The sequence below is a fragment of the Artemia franciscana genome, chromosome 5 (assembly GCF_032884065.1).
Source record: "Artemia franciscana chromosome 5, ASM3288406v1, whole genome shotgun sequence".
NCBI lineage: Eukaryota > Metazoa > Arthropoda > Branchiopoda > Anostraca > Artemiidae > Artemia > Artemia franciscana.
The window spans coordinates 18467609-18485722 of NC_088867.1; the positions used below are offsets into that span (position 1 = coordinate 18467609).

General features: G+C 35.4%; 1 protein-coding gene across 1 annotated transcript in view; it reads right to left on the minus strand.

Moving 5' to 3' along the window:
• Window positions 1-5431: 5431 nt before the first annotated feature.
• LOC136027048 (homeobox protein unc-4-like) overlaps window positions 5432-18114 on the minus strand; it is a 30628-nt gene continuing 17945 nt past the window's right edge. The window contains exon 3 of the mRNA XM_065703973.1: window positions 5432-8659. Coding sequence (XP_065560045.1) covers window positions 8213-8659 — 447 coding nt within the window. The 3' untranslated portion in view covers window positions 5432-8212. The remainder of the gene's footprint in view (window positions 8660-18114) is intronic.

Here is an 18114-nt window from a genome sequence, read left to right on the forward strand (position 1 = left end):
GTATTGTAGCGGATGGGGGGAAGAAGACTGAAGCCTCAAAAGTACGTTTTAAGCTCAGTTTATGTTCATAGCGATTTAGAAGTAGTGATTAATCTTTTATATCCCACTAAAGGGGAAATTTTAGGGTTAACAGTGCAATATGGGTGCTTTGGGGGGTAGTTCTTCTATTGCGAAAAAGTCGATTTTAATGAAAAATGATAGTTTCCAAAATTGATCCATTCAAAGCTGTACTTTATCCTGAAAAAGGAGGATAAACACCCTAATATCAAGGATAATTCTATTTTGCTGTGGAAAGCAAACTCTCTTTACAAAAAAATAACAGTACAGTCGCTAATTACTTCAAAGAGGGTAAAAATTTAGACAGAAAATGGGTTAACAATTGGGCAGTGACTTGACCGGATAATTGCATGCTGTAAAATCCCAAAAAAAAGACTTCACACACGTATCTAGATTCTTAATAAATGGCCTACTTTTGACAGAAATCCTAATAAACCATGGGGAAATTAAATATTTCACAAAATTTTGAGGGGGGACCCGGGCACGAAGGCACCCCCCCCCCTCCTGCGGACGTGCCAGATTTGTGTATTATTTTTTTCGGCTAAATGGCTTTCTTAAAGTGTTGATCGGACGATTTTGATAAAAGGGGTGGGGGAGGAGGCTTCGTTGCCCTCCATTTTTTGTTTACTTACAAAGGCAACTAGAACTTTTTATTTTTTTAACAAACATTTTTATTAGTAATAAATTTACGTAACTTACGAATTAACTTAAGTAACGAACTTTTATATTTTTATACTTTTGTTACGTATATGAGGGAGTTCGTCCCTTCGTCAATACCTCGCTCTTTTCACTAAAGCTTGAATTTTGTCCCAATTCTTTAAGAATGGCCCCTGAATCACAAAAGTCGTAAAATAAATAGTTGAAATTACTAAAAATACTTTAGCATAAAGAGCGGGCTATTGTGGAGGAGATGAACCCCCCTTATTTACGTAATAATTTCTGGTCTTTTTAGGTTTTAATGCTGCTCCTTACTTCCAGCTGAATTTTTTAAAATTTATTTTCTCATTGTTATTTTTAAATAATGCTAGAAAATCTCGCCGCCCTTTCATGCAAATTCTCTTCCCTCATGTTAAATTCCTCCCTGGAAAGATCCTCCCATGAAAATCCCTCGCCCGAACCACACTGTCACTAGATATTCCTATTTCGCTTTAAGTGTCAGGTTGTGTGTACCCAAAAAAAGATTTGCGTTTGGTATGGTCTTTACTACTATCGCAACCAACAGCAGTGACAATCACCTAGTCCTCCCTGTGTACACTTCTCTGGGCACGATTCTTCCTCTAGGTGTAAAGGAATTCGAAGACTGAGACAAATATTCTTTGAGCCAATAATGAAGGAGGTGGCAGGGCAACACGTTGATATCTTATCTAATATGACTATCTTATATCTAATATGACAAACTTTCGTTAACCAAATATTTGCTGCGTGTTTACAATTTCCTGCTCACAGTCACAGTATTCTTTTTGACCAACCCAATCCCTTGACCAACCTATTTTTTTTTGAGCAATTTTTGACCAACCTATTCTTTTTTGACCAACCTAATCCCTTGTTTTTAAATTTTCAAAGTAGATAAACTCATGAGTCCAGATGATATTTTGACACTGCAAGTGGTATTTTATACAAAATGCAAAAAAAGAATTTATAAAAATTGCCTCATCTTAGATCCTCCTGTACCGTCAGAGGCCCTGGACATCCACGAAAAGCCGTCAGTCATCCCGCATGTGTGCCACCGGCAAAAAACCTTCCCATTGGGGTTGTATCATCGTGTGAATGTTGAACAAGTCTCGTATATACCTGCGACGCAAAGTATTTTTTGGTCGACCTCTCCTGTGGTTTTCCTGAGATTACCATTCCAAAATCCGTCTTGGGATCCTAAAGTCCTTCATAGGGATCACATGCCCAAGGTATCGCCACCTTCGTTGCCGAATGATCAGAACCCTCGGGAGGCAAGTGTTTTCGAAGGCAAGACTCCGTCTCTCTTGTTGATGACTTAAACTCCAGCCCTCAAACTGTAGAGGAGTGGAAAAAGGACATTGCTAATAAATAGACTCATTTTTAATTGCGTAATATACTTTTTCGATTGCAACACTAGTTTTAGTCAGTTAAAAGCTCTACTCGATTGCTTTATACTCAACTGCACTTCCTGCTAACTTGTCCCTGAATTCTTGACCGTGTTGCTGAGGTACCTGAACTCTACGCCCTGCTTTGCTATTGATGCTCCGCATTTTATGTTCAGGGGGAATTACTTGTTGCCATGCTCTTCGTCTTCTTTGTTTTGATCTTGAGGCCAAGGCAGTCAGCATTTTCACGGATAGTATTGTGGAGTTTGGTCTTGTTATTTTATATCAAGACAATATCGTCAGAAAAATCCAGATCGGCTAACCGCTTACCTTCTCCAGTTTGGATGCCAAACCCTGTACAATCAAAGAGTATGTAGTCAAAAACGAGGACAAAGAGGATAGGAGAAAGAATACAGCCTTGTCTTACGCTGGACATGATACGGATATCTAGTAATTCTTTTTTGGGTCCGAACACAGTATTCTGTGTTTTCATATCATGCAACAACCAGGGCCACTATTTTATCAGGAATTCCATAGTATTGCAAGGATTTCTATAGTGAGTCTCGGTCAATGGAGTCGAAGGCTTTCTCGAAGTCCACGAAAATCAGGTACACTTTATCTCGGCATTCATTGCGCTCCTCAATCATTACCCTTGGTGTGTAGATAAGACCAGTGCAAGAACGGGACGGCCGGAAACCGCACTGTTCATCCCGTAGGTATTTATCGAGGACTGTCTGGATGCACTGAAGAATAATTTGTGAGGAGAGTTTATCCGGAATAGATAGGAGACTGAAGCCATAAAAATCGCAAGTTATATGAAATACTAAAATTTGGTCGATAGGTGACGTAAATGTATATTTTGTCTGTATTGATACATGTCACCCAAAATGAATTTGCGTGTCCTTTCTAGCATGCGTATTATAGATCACCATGACGTGTCTGTAAAATAATTCTGTTCCATATTCAAAAAATATAAATACCATAGAAACAAAGAAAATTGTTGGAATGAAGCTTTCCAGCGTCAATAAAGAGGAAATGTTGCCGATATCTTTTCGCACAACTTTTTATTCTCATCAATGAGAATCAATTTCAGGGAAGTAGACATTAGTAAGTCATCTGAAATGGACCTGGTGTCAAGCGTAACACTCTTCCTCTTTATGTGTTAAATTGGTTTAGATCATGTATCTTTAAATAGGTTCAGAAAATAAAGAAACTTGGAAAATAATTTTAATATTTTAGCTAAATTTTGGTGTTTTACTGCACTTTTACTGTCAGTATTTCCTATTGTCACTATAGGTGTCAGGACCACGTGATCCGACACTTCTCATTTAGTACCAAGTAACCCGTCAATATCTGTGCCATCTGCAATCACATTCAGAAAAGAGCGTACCCTTCATGACAGGCACGTACACAGGAATTTTTTTCGGGGGGGGGGCAAAACCTTCTAAACAGCAGATATAAAGTAGCACTTTTTTTATTCAGTGATGCAAAAAGCCCGTATATCGGAAATCCAGATTAACTTTAATCTGTAGTATTGTAGCGAATGGGGGGAAGAAGACTGAAGCCTCAAAAGTACGTTTTAGGCTCAGGTTATGTTCATAGCGATTTAGAACCATTGATTAATCTATTAAATCCCACTGAAAGGGAAATTTTAGGGTTAACAGTTCAATATGGGTGCTGTGGGTGGTAGTTCTTCTATTGCAAAAAAATAGATTTTAATGAAAAATAATAGTTTCCAGAATTGATTCATTAAAAGCTGTACTTTATCCTGAAAAGGGGGGATAAACGCCCTAATATAAAGGATAATTCTACTTTGCTGTGGAAAGCAAACTGTCTTTACAAAAAAAAATAACAGAACAATTGCTAATTACTTCAAAGAGGGTGAAAATTTAGACAGAAAACGGGTTAATAATTGGGGAGTGACTTGACCGGATAATTGCATGCTGTAAAATCCCCCAGAAAAGGCTTCACACATGTATCTAGATTCTTAAAAAAATGTCCTACTTTTGCCAGAAATCCCAAGAAACCACGGGAAAATTAAACATTAAACAAAATTTCGGGGAGGGGGGGAGGGGTTTCCGGGCCCGAAGCCCCCCCCCCCCTGCGTACGTGCCAGCTTCATGAGAATGCACGAAGTTAGTGTCAGAAATTAGTTATTTATTGCAATTTCTCCTACATTGGCTCTGTAGTGCATGTCCACCAGCTACCCCTATTTTATTTTCGAATATCTTGGGGATTTTCTTCACTCTGCTCCCTAGACCAGCTCTAATGCTTCGCTTTCGCATTCATGCTTCAGCTTTAAGGAATCCAGAGCTATTTTTGGTAGCTAGTATGCCGGTACTTAGCAATGCATTTTATTCGGTTATGATTGTAATGCTTTAGATTCATGCTTAGATGCAGGGCTTTTCGACAAGCATTTGGCTTAACGATTTTGACTGGGTTTTAACTATTGGAAAGGTCATTTTTATTATTTATATAAGTATTTTCAAAAGAAATGTTTTGATACCTTTTCTTATTTAAGTAAAATAAGGCATATTCATAAAGGATCCTATAAATCACCAATAAAATATAAAAAAAAAACTCGAGTAGATTTCACCATGGTGTCAATCATTGATAAATAAAGAAAAATAACAGACAGAAAAGACTGTTCGTTTTCTTTTTTGACTTTTCGTAAGAAAGAAAAAAGAAAAGATAATGATAAATAAAAGACAGAAAAAGTACCGATCTACTGCTCACGACAGTCTTACGAGCAGAGGCTTAATTCACCATGGAGCGGGGGAGGGGCAACTGTCACTCCTGTAACTCGGTTTGAAATTGTAGTGTGCCTGAAATTGAGTTTCTCCAAAAATTTTGTCAAAATTAAGATAAGCCAGCATAATTCAGGCATCTACAGAAACAGGTCAGTTTTTTTTGGCATATCTTCACCTTTTTTATTACTATAAGACTCATTTTACAATTTATACTTTCATTTTCACTTGATTTAGAAAAATTAGACCCAACTTTGCCTCCCCCCCTCCTCACTGGATTTTGATGGAATGACGCTACTGCTTACGAGCCAAGCTCAACAGAACAGCTACGCATTCATGAAAACTCATCGAATTCTAGAGCTAACTTCTCATCAGTGAACTGAAACAAGTGTATGTACATAAATTAATTTCTGAAATGGGGGGTTGGAGAGAATCAAATAAAATAAAGAACCAAAAACAGGCCGATTTTATTAAAACTTAGGCAGAATCGCAAAAATTCTGATGTTTCATGTCTTGTGTACGTGCGTGATAAAACCTAAACAGTTAAACCGATTTATTAAAATTTGTAAATTAGATCACAAACTTTATTAATACATTTGAAGGTTGTATACAATAAAATACATTGGAACAAAATATAAAAGTTTGACTAGGAAGAATGAATTAGCAAGATGAACAAGTACTTCATTGCATAATTGTCCCTGGGCACTTTGCCGCTTCGCATCGATTAACAATAATGACATACCCAGAATTATGTTTCTGAAGGGTCCAACCAATATTGGGGGAGAGGATGGTCTAAATAATAAAAAAGTGGTCATTACAGGATCAAAACTATGTAACGTATATTTTTTCTTCTATGGAAGGGAGGGAGGGGGTCTGCAACTCCCCTTGGTGAAATGGCTGACTTCTAAAATACAATGTTTTGAAACCTTCCAATGATTTGAAGAAATTAACTATCATCAACTATAGTTCAGACGTAGCCATAATACAATGGCATTGATAGCTGCCTCCCTTATTAATATAATCATACCTCAACAGGAGTCGGGAGGTCATCTATGAAATATCTTGATCTAAGCCGAATTTTATTATCAGCACATACTCGTACAAGCGAATAGGGGGGAGGGGTGGGGCCGTAGGCCTGGACACTCGCTTGCAAAATAAAATTTATATGGTTGTCCTCAAATTTTTTAAATTATAAAATTTTTTGCTCGACTCTTAGCATTCAAAGGTAAATAAATAAATAAATAGGACAGCATAAGCAATGATTAAACTTAATTGATTTTTGTTTTAAAATCATAGCTCTTGGTTCTTAAGTTCCAACCAACGGCGTTCATATAAAAGCCATTGAAGTTCATATGGAAGGCTACTAAAGAAAAAACAGGGATTAAGTTTTGCAAGAGTTTCAGGAGAAAACCTTTTAAAAAGCTTCTTTCGCTTGTGCAGTTTTTTTAAATGATAGAAGTTTTTCACTTTCCATAAATGTAGGGTGATGTAGGCAATTTCCACTCTCTTCTTTTGCTCTTGAGCAGATGGGCTGCCGTAAAAGAGTAGAACTCTTATTCTGAAGGAGCCTAAGATTTTAGCTTATTTTTTGGGCTTTGTTTCTCCCCCATATTTTGCCTTTTTCCGTAAAAAATGCCTATATACGTGCCTCATAGCAATGTAAGTGGGATTCCACTCTGGGCCCCAGAAATGGCACTATTTTCACGATTTCCCATGTTTACCTCTATTTGTTCTGTGATTCACCTTAATTGGAGAGTTTTAAGTGACCCCCCCCCCTCTACCGAAAAAATCCTGTATAAATGAGTGAATCATATTATCTACTAGTATAACTAAAGATTATCGGTGATGATTCTAATAATATAATTCCAACTCTAGAAGGAGAAATCTGATCAACTATCCGTGAATATTATAATTTTATTGACAGTTTTGAGAGAGTTTTTGGGTTTTCGCTCGTATTAAAGCCAAATTGGTAAATTAATCCAGCTCTATATATAAAACAGTTTGAAAGTTATAGTCGCCTCAAGGAGATTCTTTGGTAGTTAACACTACGTATTTGCAGTTTGGTTTCTCTTTTAATTTGTTGTTACCGTTCTGTTGGCCTCTGATCTTCTGTTATTGTTTTTTTTTCTCAATAAAAAAGTAAGCAAGTTTAATCAACTCAGATTCTTCGAATTCACAACATCCAACGAAATAACTGCCTCCTTATTTACGCTTACTTAATCCCAGAGAGCTGTTTTTCAGTAAGCACATTAATATATATAAAAATCAAATTAATACCGACGCCTCTAGAAAAAGTATCTTTTTCAACAATTCTACGCATATTAGAAAAACAAAAAGACAAAAAAACTGCACACATACATTTCAGAGCCCAAGTTTCATAAAGGTAAGGCCCTTCCCGAGCTCTGCTGGGACGAGCCATGTCCCCCTTAACCTCCTTGCACTCTACGTCTGTGGTTAAAACTGATCTACTTTTTAGAAACAGATACTCCAAGAGCTTGAACGATATAATCAATGATATCAAGGTTTCTGATATAGAGCAACAATTAAGTAAACGTTGTTAAACGTTATATAAAAACGTTATAAAAAACGTTATAAAATTTATAGTAGAAATAAGTTTTGTGGATAATCTTAAGTCAGTAAACTTCAAATTTTCAAAAAATATGTTCGTAGCAAAGATAATGCGAAAAAGCAGGTTGCATTTTCATCTTAGAAATATGAAAAAGACGAACTCTGGGAGCAGCGATTTCGTAAACAGTGTATAAGGCTAAACACATTCAGAAATTGGATGTTTGGGTCATATGATCAAAGAGTATCGTCAGCAAATGATTTTCATGATAGATATAACACTAAAAATGAAAATTATTTTTTACAGAATTGAATACTTCAACGAAGAACTCAGCAGCCAGACTTCAAAAATTGTTAACCGTCATTTATTTCTCTCGTTTTTCATCTTTAGCTAACGACAGACATTAAACATTTGGCCTTGGTCGTACATTTTTTAAACTTTATTACTTTATTAACTGTCTAAAAAAGCTTCATTCCCCAAATTATGCTTTCTTATTTACAAATGTAGGAAAAAATAACTTTATCACATCAACGTCAAAAATAAGGGGTAATAGAAGAAAAGGGCAAGATTTCATTTAACGGTTTCAATCACCTTCTTTTCCTCAATATACAGAGCCTATTATTCACACTAGAGCCTATTATATGGTCTATTTTTCGCACTATTTTGCAATAGTACACTTTTTGGCGGTTTGAGTACACTGTTTGAGAAAACTAAATACCCTCCATGAAGTAACAAAATGCTCTATTTTGGAAACCTCTTTAAAAAAAAAGAACAGAATAACTATATTATCTAGCGTTGGCGGAGAGTAGACTTTCTATAGAAAACGAGGTTGACTTTTTCTCGTTTTTTGTTTCATTCTCAGTTTTGGCCTCTTCTGATCTTGCACCAGAGGAAATTTTGTCAAAACTTAAGTTATCAGCAAAATCACTCGCACTACTTAGAGCTCTATCATCAAATTCAACACCATTGCCGTCACGTGTTCTTAACTCATATTCACTACGCAACGTTGCAATATCTACATGAATACCCTTAGCGGCTAATTTTTTCTGCTGTTTTTCAAGTCCTTTCAGAAGCTTTCGTTCTCTCCTGTCTTTCTCTTTTCGTTCTAACTCGTCAGGGGGAATAGGATCTCCAGAGCAAGTCTGAGGATGCGCATTGTGAGCAGGTCGTCCTGGGCCTTTTTTCGTGTGCTCTTTCTTCCTCCATTTCGCTCTTCTATTTTGGAACCACACCTGAAATTTATATTTTTTTTTTAGTACCTTTATATTTGATGTGTAGCTATCGTCTTTAATGTTTACTTTTTGGTATACACCCTAAAGGGAGTCACTAAAGTGAATCTAGAATGTTCGTATTACTAGTATAAAAATCAGGAACTAAATAAGAATTATAGTAGTAATAAGATCACTAGGCTAAGATGCAATGATAAGGTTACTATGCTACTATGCTATCACTAGAGAAACAGTTAGTTTACATTTTAAAAATATTGTGCGTATTTGTTAAATATTCCTTTTAATTATTATTTGGGTTTCTTAGTTAGACTTTAATTTTTGAATTATTTTAAATTTTAAGCAAATTCGAAATATTTTAGATTACTTTTTATTTTATTTAAATACTTCTATTTGTATTATTTAAGTTATTATTTTACTTAATGTTTTTCTAATATTTTGTTTATTATTTTATTTCAATTATTATTTTTATTGGGTTATTATTACCTAAACTATGTTCCTTGTGAATATGTAAATATTTTCGTTCTTTTTGCTGGTTCAAAATTTTACACAAACGAACCATTCAAGCTTTGCGGTCTTTTTGTCAGCTCAGAATTAAATTTAGCAATGACAGGTAAATACAACAGCAGGTAAGAAATGCTGGGTTATTTGGATTTTCTTTCTGACATACGTTTAAGGAATAAGGCTTTACGAATATATGTCACAATAGTAAACAAGTGGAGGTAAAGCACACTTTTTAATACAGGATTACAGGATAATCTTCGCTTTCGCTTTTTTGTGGTATCCACTTTGGTTTATCATTGGCGACAGTGCCTACCCAATAACTAAGGAGGAAGGAAAAATAAAATATCGCTAAAATTAAAAGTAGTGAGAGATCTGGTTTTGCTTTGAAGGGTTTTGGCCCTTTTGTATGGAATTCGCTTTCTGTGAGTGTTAGGGCGGTCCCAGAGTTTAAAAAAAGAATAAGAAAGTTTCGCTTGCGGAATTATTTAGTTGTTTTTTCTTGGAGGGGGGTGTGATTGGGTTGTAAGGCTAGATGGAGGAGTTAGTGGTAGGGATGGGGGTTGGGTGGCTGCAGTTGTATTTTGATGATGTTTGTTGCCCTAGAGATTTGTGGTAGAAGGTGGTTATTTTTTAATTGATACAATAATATAAAATGTTTCTTGGAATATTTATGCGGGTAACAGCTACACATTAGCATTTTTTTCTTTAGAGTAGTGATTTATATTTGTAATGGTTTATATTTTTGTTTATTTATGTTAAATAAAAGTAAAGAAAAATTAAAAAAGTAACCAAATAGAAGCGTATTTATTGGTTTTCTCCTTTTATTAGATAGAGGGGCGAAACCAAAGAATTCAAGGGGGCTAACAATGTGGAAAGTACTCGATTTTGAGATGATCTGATAATAGAAAAATCAATAAGCTATTTCATATTTAGCAGGAATAAACGCATATTTTGTCTTTGAGCTCTCCAAGTAAATTGCGATATGATTATTGTACGTTCTTTCCTAATTTCCTGGTTGGTCAAAATATATACTTAAAAGATGTTTGAGCTTGTATGCCCCCTATAGACTTTTAGTTTTCGAATATACACCTTTCTATTAAAAAATATTTCAGCTAAAGTAATTCATACAATTTTACAGCATAGTTGCACGCGCACAATTGACGTAAAGTTTATTCTTGGTGTGGTTTATAGGCCATAATGGGCAAGAATAAGTCCGTCAGAGTCAGCTAGAGTTCATCTCTAAAAGAGTAAGAAATCCAGAAAGTAAGTATTTCACGGCTCTTTTGAATCTAATATATCAGTCTAAGAACGAAAAAGAAACAGATGAAGAAGAAAAAGTTGTTTCTTGAATTACAGTTTTAATAAAAAAAACCGAGGCTCTTCTTTTGCTTTGAGACATATCCTTCAACGGTTAAAACCAGAGGTGCCATTTGGACCAAATCTTGGGGTGGGCATAAACTCCATCTTGGGCCCCCCGACTCACTTCGTGTCGCGTAATCATCTAGGAAATGGGCATTTGACAGAACTCGAGAATTTTATTTTGTATCTTACCTACTTTCAAAGTTTACAATAATTAATAGCAAATAGCGTAATTACCCCAAGAGTCGTCAAGTAATTACGCTCTTTGGTTAATAGGCGTGCAGTAATTCCAAATCAATTGGACAGAATGGATTATGTTGGACATAATAGATTATTATGGCCGGCAAAGGGCCCTTTGTGGTGGAAGCTTGGGTCCCCTGGAAAATCTGAGGTGGGCATTTGCCCACTCCTGACCCCTCCAAATGGCGCCTCTGGTTAAAACTCAATATTTTCTCATTTGTTTGTGGAATTCCTGATTTGATTATGTACAACAGTTGATATGAATTAGAGCATTTGGGGAGATTTTTCACCAAGTACTCTAATCAATACCTAATTTATGAATAAATCGAAAGATAATGAATATTGGCTAGGTAGACGTATGCTATAATTGTAACTTTGCTTAGGCACTCGCTTTCCTACTTAAAAAGGGCACTGGAACTTTCAATTTGCGTTTGAATTCCATCTCCCAATGTTCTACGACCACCGCACCGGTTAGAGTTGATCACTGCTACTGAAAAAAACATAGCAAAGACGCATCTGTTTCTACTAAAGCAAATACACCTATGTTCCCTTGAAAAATTTGAATTCCCGTACTTTTGCAGAAAAAGGTTTGAAACCTTTGCTATTTGGTCCTCCAATATACTGAATTTGATGGTGTAATTTTCGTCAAAATTGCCCCCTTTTTAGGAATGTTTTCCCTTTATTTTGAAACTATACAAATTTTGTTAACCTAATAATTTCTTATGGGTACCTTTAAAATTGCTGAATTTAATAAGGATTTATCACAAAAATCGGATTTTTTAAATTTTGTATTTCCCATCAAAATTCGTCTTAACGAGTTTTATTTCTATTGACAAAGACTTTTCTTAACTACTGTTTATTATGATGGATGGTTTGGCCTAACCTTCTTTTTTTCAAGTCTCTATACTCTACATATTTCCTAGAAATTGGTTTCCAAGTCCATAGCAGGCATTCCCGCTTCCCAGATGTTGCACATAAATCGTGAAATTCAAATTATATTATATACCAAGCTCCACACCTAGCAGCTTTTTAGGACGGAGCCTTAGGGAGATTCTTTTCAGTGCATGTCGATAAACTTATTTTAAACATAAACCAGTTTTTTTTAATTTTAAAACCAACGTTTAAGCTATGGCAAAAAACCTAATAATTAAAATCATGAAATTAAAACGATAGCTTTAGTGACAAACAGCATTGACTTAACAAGTTTTGGTAGAGAGCCAAAGCTAATATTTTATCAGTCTCATTAGATTATTCAATAGACAGGATTTCTTTTTTTTGGCGGGGGGGGGGGGGGGTAACAAACATACAAAATGGACGAATTGTTAACGAAAGGCTTCCTAACACTGTGCGTTCCATTCCGAGTAAACAATCAAACTGTTTTAATAGCTATATCTGAACCCTTTAGAATATAAAACAATTGCTTCCCCCTCTTATATAAGGTTTTTGAAATTTCGAACCGAAGTACTTCCCCGACTGTTCAGATTACATCCATCAATATTACATCTATTATCATAGAAAACTAAAAGCTCTCCTGAGCCTTAGGATAAATTACGCTTTTTTTTAAGCTCGGATGCCACAACATAAGTAATTTCTACATGTTTTAAGGCGAGAGGATACCTTAAAAATCGATTTGTGAGTCATAGCGTCGGCTGACTGTCTCAAAGTCAAAGGTCAATGAGTGAATATTCCCAGAGAGCTAGCTGTCATCAATAGATGTCGAGGATTTCTAGTTTGACTGTGAAATTGTACTGAAAAGACATAAAGTTTTGTTCTCCTTTTTGTCGAAGACTTTTTCAATCAAAGCTGTATGACGCTTCAGAGAACTCCCAAAGCGGCCACATTACTCAAATAATAATTCTTTAGCATTGTTTTTTTTTCTCCGAGCAGGTACGCTAAAAAGCTTTTAGGAACTGCCCTTTTCTGAACTTTAACAAGAAACTCTAATTTAATTCTAATTTAATCAAATTTAATTAAAATTCTAGTTTCGTAAAAAAAATTCATACTTACAAATAATATGTTTATACGTTCCACTTTAATTGATTGTCTCTATCTCCAGAACAAAGCGGGGAAGTTAACTGGTTTTTGTTTTTATTTTTCAGTTTCATTTGGTTTTCTAACTTTTTTTAGGATCTCTTATCCAAGCTCTGCCAATTATGGTACAACCGCCTAATCAATTGCAAATAGTTTGCTCACACAAACAAAAAAACTTTATAATGGATGAAACAGGGCGATTCTTTAATATATTAAATATAAAAAAAATCCAAATTTCTTAACTGCAAGTAAGCAGCGACACTAAAACTTAAAACGAACAGAAATTATTCCGTATGTGAAAGGGGTTGCCCCCTCCTCAAAGCCTCACACTTTACGCTAAAGTTTGACTCTTTCTCACAACTATACTTTTTAAAACAATATAAAAATTTAGCATAAAGAGCGAGGCGTTGAGGAGGGGGCAACCCCTTTCATATACTGGTTAATTTCTCTTAGTTTTAATGTGGCTCCTTACTTGCAGTTAAAAAACTCGTTTTTTGTTTATTTAATTTCTGAACTTTTTTGAATTAATGCACGTTTGATTTTGGCTCACTACGAATGAATAATTTGCATATTCACTTTTTTGGGCTTAATGGCTTTCTCATACTTTTTACAGGATGATTTTGAGAGAAAAGGGTAGGGGAGGAGGCCTAGATGCCCTCTAATTTTTGGCTACTTAAAAAAGCAGCTAGAGCTTTTTAATCTGTTTACGAACTTTTTATTAGTAATAGATATCGTAAGTTACGAATTAACTTATGTAACGAACTTCTATATTTGTATATTTTTATTACGTACATGAAATTGTTCGTCCCCTCGTCAATAACTCGCTCTTTACACTAAAGCTTGAATTTTGTCCCAATTTTTTACGAATGACCCCTAAATCACAAAAGCCGTAGAATAAATAGTTGAAATTACTAAAAATACTTTTGAGTAAAGAGCGAGGTATTTTGGAGGAGACGAACCCTCTTGTAAACGTAATAATTTCTGTTCGGTTTAGGTTTCAATGCTGCTCCTTACTTCCAGCTGAAAAAACTTTTTTTCGTTTATTTTCTCTTTTTTTTTAAAATAATGCTCGAAAATCCTAGGGCCCCTTCATAGATATTTTCTTCCCTCGTGATAAATTCCTCCATCGAAAGATTCTCCCACGTAACCCCTCTCCCCCAACCAACTCTACCTCCCGTCAACGCAAAAAACAACCCTTTCATATACGGAATAATTTCTGTTCCTTTTAAGTTTTAATGTCGCTCCTTACTTGCAGTTAAAAAAACTTCTTTTTTATTTATTTAATTTCTGAACGTTTTTGAATTAATGCATGTTTGATTTTGGCTCATCACAAAAGAATAATTTGCATATTAATTTTTATTTTTTGGTTTAATGCAAACGTTTTATTCGTAATAAATATACGTAACTTACGAATTAACTTACGTAACGAACTTCTATATTTGCACATTTTTCTTCCGTATATGAGAGGGTTAGTCCCTTCGTCAATAACTTGCTCTTTACACTAAAGCTTGAATTTTGTCCCAAATTTTTAAGAATGACCCCTAAATCGCAAAGGCCGTAGAATATATAGTTGAAATTACTAAAAATACTTTGGAGTAAAGAGCGAGGTATTTTGGAGGAGACAAACCCCCTTGAAAACGTAATAATTTCTGCTCGTTTTAGGTTTTAATGCTGCTCCTTACTTCCATCTGAAAAAACTTTTTTCATTTATTTTCTTATTGTTTTTTAAATAATGCTCAAATATCTTAGGGACCCTTCATGGATATTCTCTTCCCTCATGATAAATTCCTCCATGGAAAGATCCTCCAACGTATCCCCTCCTCCAAACAACCTTACCTCCCCTCAACGCGAAAGATTCTCCCTGAAAACGTTTCTACGCTTCCCAATAACTTTTACTATATGTAAACAATGGTCAAAGTTTGTAGCTTGCAACCCCTCTCCCGGGGACTGCGGGGGATTAACTAGCCCCAAAAGACATAATTATTTAAGTTTTTTAATAAGTTTTTTGGCTATGCTGAACAAAATGGCTATCTCAAAATTTTGATCCGATGACTTTGGGAAAAAATGAGCGTGGGAGGGGGCCTATATTCCCTCCAATTATTTTTGGTCACTTAAAAAGGGCACTAGAACTTTTAATTTCCATTAGAATGAGCCCTCTCGCAACATTTTAGGACCACGATCACCCCTGGGGAAAAAACAAATAAACACGTATCCATGATGCAAAAATACATTTCTATGCAAAAAATACAAATTCCAATATATAATATTTATATATACAAATATAATATTTCTGGCAAAAAATACAAAATTCCGCATTTTTGTAGATAGGAGCTTGAAACTTCTACAGTAGGGTTCTCTGTTACGCTGAATCTGATAGTGTGATTTTCGTTAAGATTCTTGGACCTTTAGGGGGTATTTTACCTATTTTTTAAAATAAGGCAAATTTTTTCTCCAGCTCCTAGCTTTTGATGGGTAATACTAAACTTGATGAAACTTATATATTTAAGATCAGCATAAAAATGCAATTCTTTTGATGTAACTATTGCTATCAAAATTTCATTTTTAGAGTTTCAGTTACTGTTGAGCCGGGTCACTCCTTACTACAGTTCGTTACCACGAACTGTTTGATTGAATGGCCTTTTAACATCGCTCTTTACTTGTACGACAAAACTTTGCTGGGTAAAAAAAAACTAGTTGAATATTGCAATTTTGTTAATTCGGGAGGCTGTTGAGCTAGGTGAATGAAACCCCTAAAATGAATCTTAATTCCTAATTGTATCTTATCCAAAGTGTTTTAAAATCCTACTTGTGACAGACTCTTTTTTTTAGAGACGTATGATATTCAGACAATTCATAATTTTCCATGGTTTGGAAAGTTTGAATCCAACCCCCCTCCCTAATAAAAAAATTCCTTTGTAACTGCCTCTATTCTTATAAAAATTGCGAAAATGTTGTTTGGTTGGGGCTTGCTCAACGAAACCCTTTTCCTCCCCAAACTATATGATAAGTGTTTCAGACTAATTACAATTTATTTATTTTTCTGAAAAGTTTTTTGTTTTTTATGATAAGAAATGCAATTGGATATCTCACGTTTAAGTTACTGTGAAAATGATAATTGTTTTTGGACCCCAAGAAAATTACTCATTTTAGACAAGTCATCTAATAGAAAATACAATCCCTTCCGTTCCAAATTATCCACTAGAGATATGCAATAATTGTAATCCCGTTCGACGTTTATGCTTTTTCTATTTCAGTACTGTCGATTCAGCAACGTTTAGTAAAAAGATGGCACCCTAGAGGCCATCACAATCCGGCCAACTGTCGACCACAAGGATTGGATTTGATCTTCCCCCTAACCACACAGTTTGTGAAAAATAATTGAAATGAATACTCGCATGAATACAAGATGAACAGGGGGAAATCAGAGGGTGATAAAAAGAACCATCAAAACGGATATAACGATACTGATAGAACTGTGTTTACACTTTGGGAAGAATATGAGAGCGCTTTGACAACAATTCAGAAGGTTTATGAATCGCTGTTTTATTGAATGGACTTGCAAGCATTTGGAACAAAAGGATTGCCCAAGATGATAATGCATTCAATTGGGGTTTTTGAATATAAGCAAGTCAGTACTTAGTGTGTTGATTCAGTGACCGGGTCCCTTCAGGGACCCCGTCACTGAAGGGCATCGGATGAAATTGGGGGAAATCTGGGCATCGGCTTATCTTCGGGAACTTTTTAAAGCTATTTTTTATCATATGCTTGGACAGCATATTATTTATATTTTTCTTATACAGAGGGCGGAGAATGCCAAGCGCGGTAACCCTCCGGGGTATAGTCTTGTATTTAATTTTCTAAATTGTAAGAATAGGGTTACCTTCGGGAACACATCTATTAATTCACCTTGAGATATGACAACTTTTTGGAAAATCACGTGATCAAAAGCAAACTCACAATCTAGTGATAAATATCAATGCCCTGATTGTTTCCGATTCTAAGCAATTTCGGTAATGAAGTCCAGAAAGCTTCACGTCAATTGAAATTCTAGATTCCCAAGATGTAGATCAGCCCGATGCAGCTCAAATTGCAGACCACGAACCATATTGTATTAAAAAATAAGCAAAGTAGCTTTTTAAATGAAAGTAAAGAGCAACATTAAAAGCTGTATTTTAACAGGGTTGTGATTATGTCAAAAATAGGATATCCCACATATTAAATCCGATGAATGCGACGATTTATTTGGTTCTTATATTGTAGGAGACTGACCTTTATAAAACATCGATCGATTTCTTCTACTTATGGAATTAAAAAAAAAGATTTTTAACTTTTTAACTTAAGAAAGCTTCCTATTGTTCTAATTAAACGACCCTTGTGTTTCAGGAGTCGTTCTAAAGGAATTGGGACAAAACTCAAACTTTAACGCAATGAGGAAGATTCTGGGGAGGGGGAAATTCCCTTCGTACACGTAATAATTTCTTTTCGTTTTAAGTTTTGATGTTGCTCCTTACTTTCAGTTGAAAAAACTTTTTTTTAATTAAATTTCTGATCGTTTTTAAGCAATGCCAGGAAATCTAGCCCCCTCCACGGAGAAATCCCCCTCCCTACGGAAACATCCTCTATACAATTCCATCCTGGCAAAAATTTACCCTGAACAATTACCCTTAACGTCTCCACGCTTAAAATTGAGACGGGAAAGAGAAAGCAAACATTTGAAAAGAATTTTGCATAGGAATTTCGGTAAATTCTCCAAGCGTATAATTTCCCCTCAAGTTCACCCCCAAGATAATTCCTTTCCCATAAGAAATTCCTCCTTGAAAACCACCAGCCAAAAATTTGCCCCCTCCAACCCGAAAATATATACATAATTCACAATAACAAATACTATGTGTAAAAATGGGCAGATTTTATTACTTGAAGACCTTTCCCCTGGTGCTGTGGGGGTTATTTAATATCCAAATGTATAGTTATTTTGCCTTTCAACTATGAGGAGCATAATGGCTGTCTCAAAATTTTGATCAGACGACTTTAAGAAAAAAGAGGCGGGGGACGGGCCAGGTTGTCCTCCAATGTTTTTGGTCGCTTAAAAAGGGTACTATAACTTTTAATTTACGTTTGAAAGAACCCTCTCACGATATTCTAGGACCATTGGATCAATAGGATCACCCCTGGGGAGAAAAAACAACAACAAATAAACATACATCCGTGAACTTTCTTCTGGCCAAAATTATAAAATCCCACATTTTTGCATATAGGAGCTTCAAACCACAACAGTAGGGTTTACTGGTACGCCGAATCTGATGGTGTAAAGTTCTATTGAAGTTCTA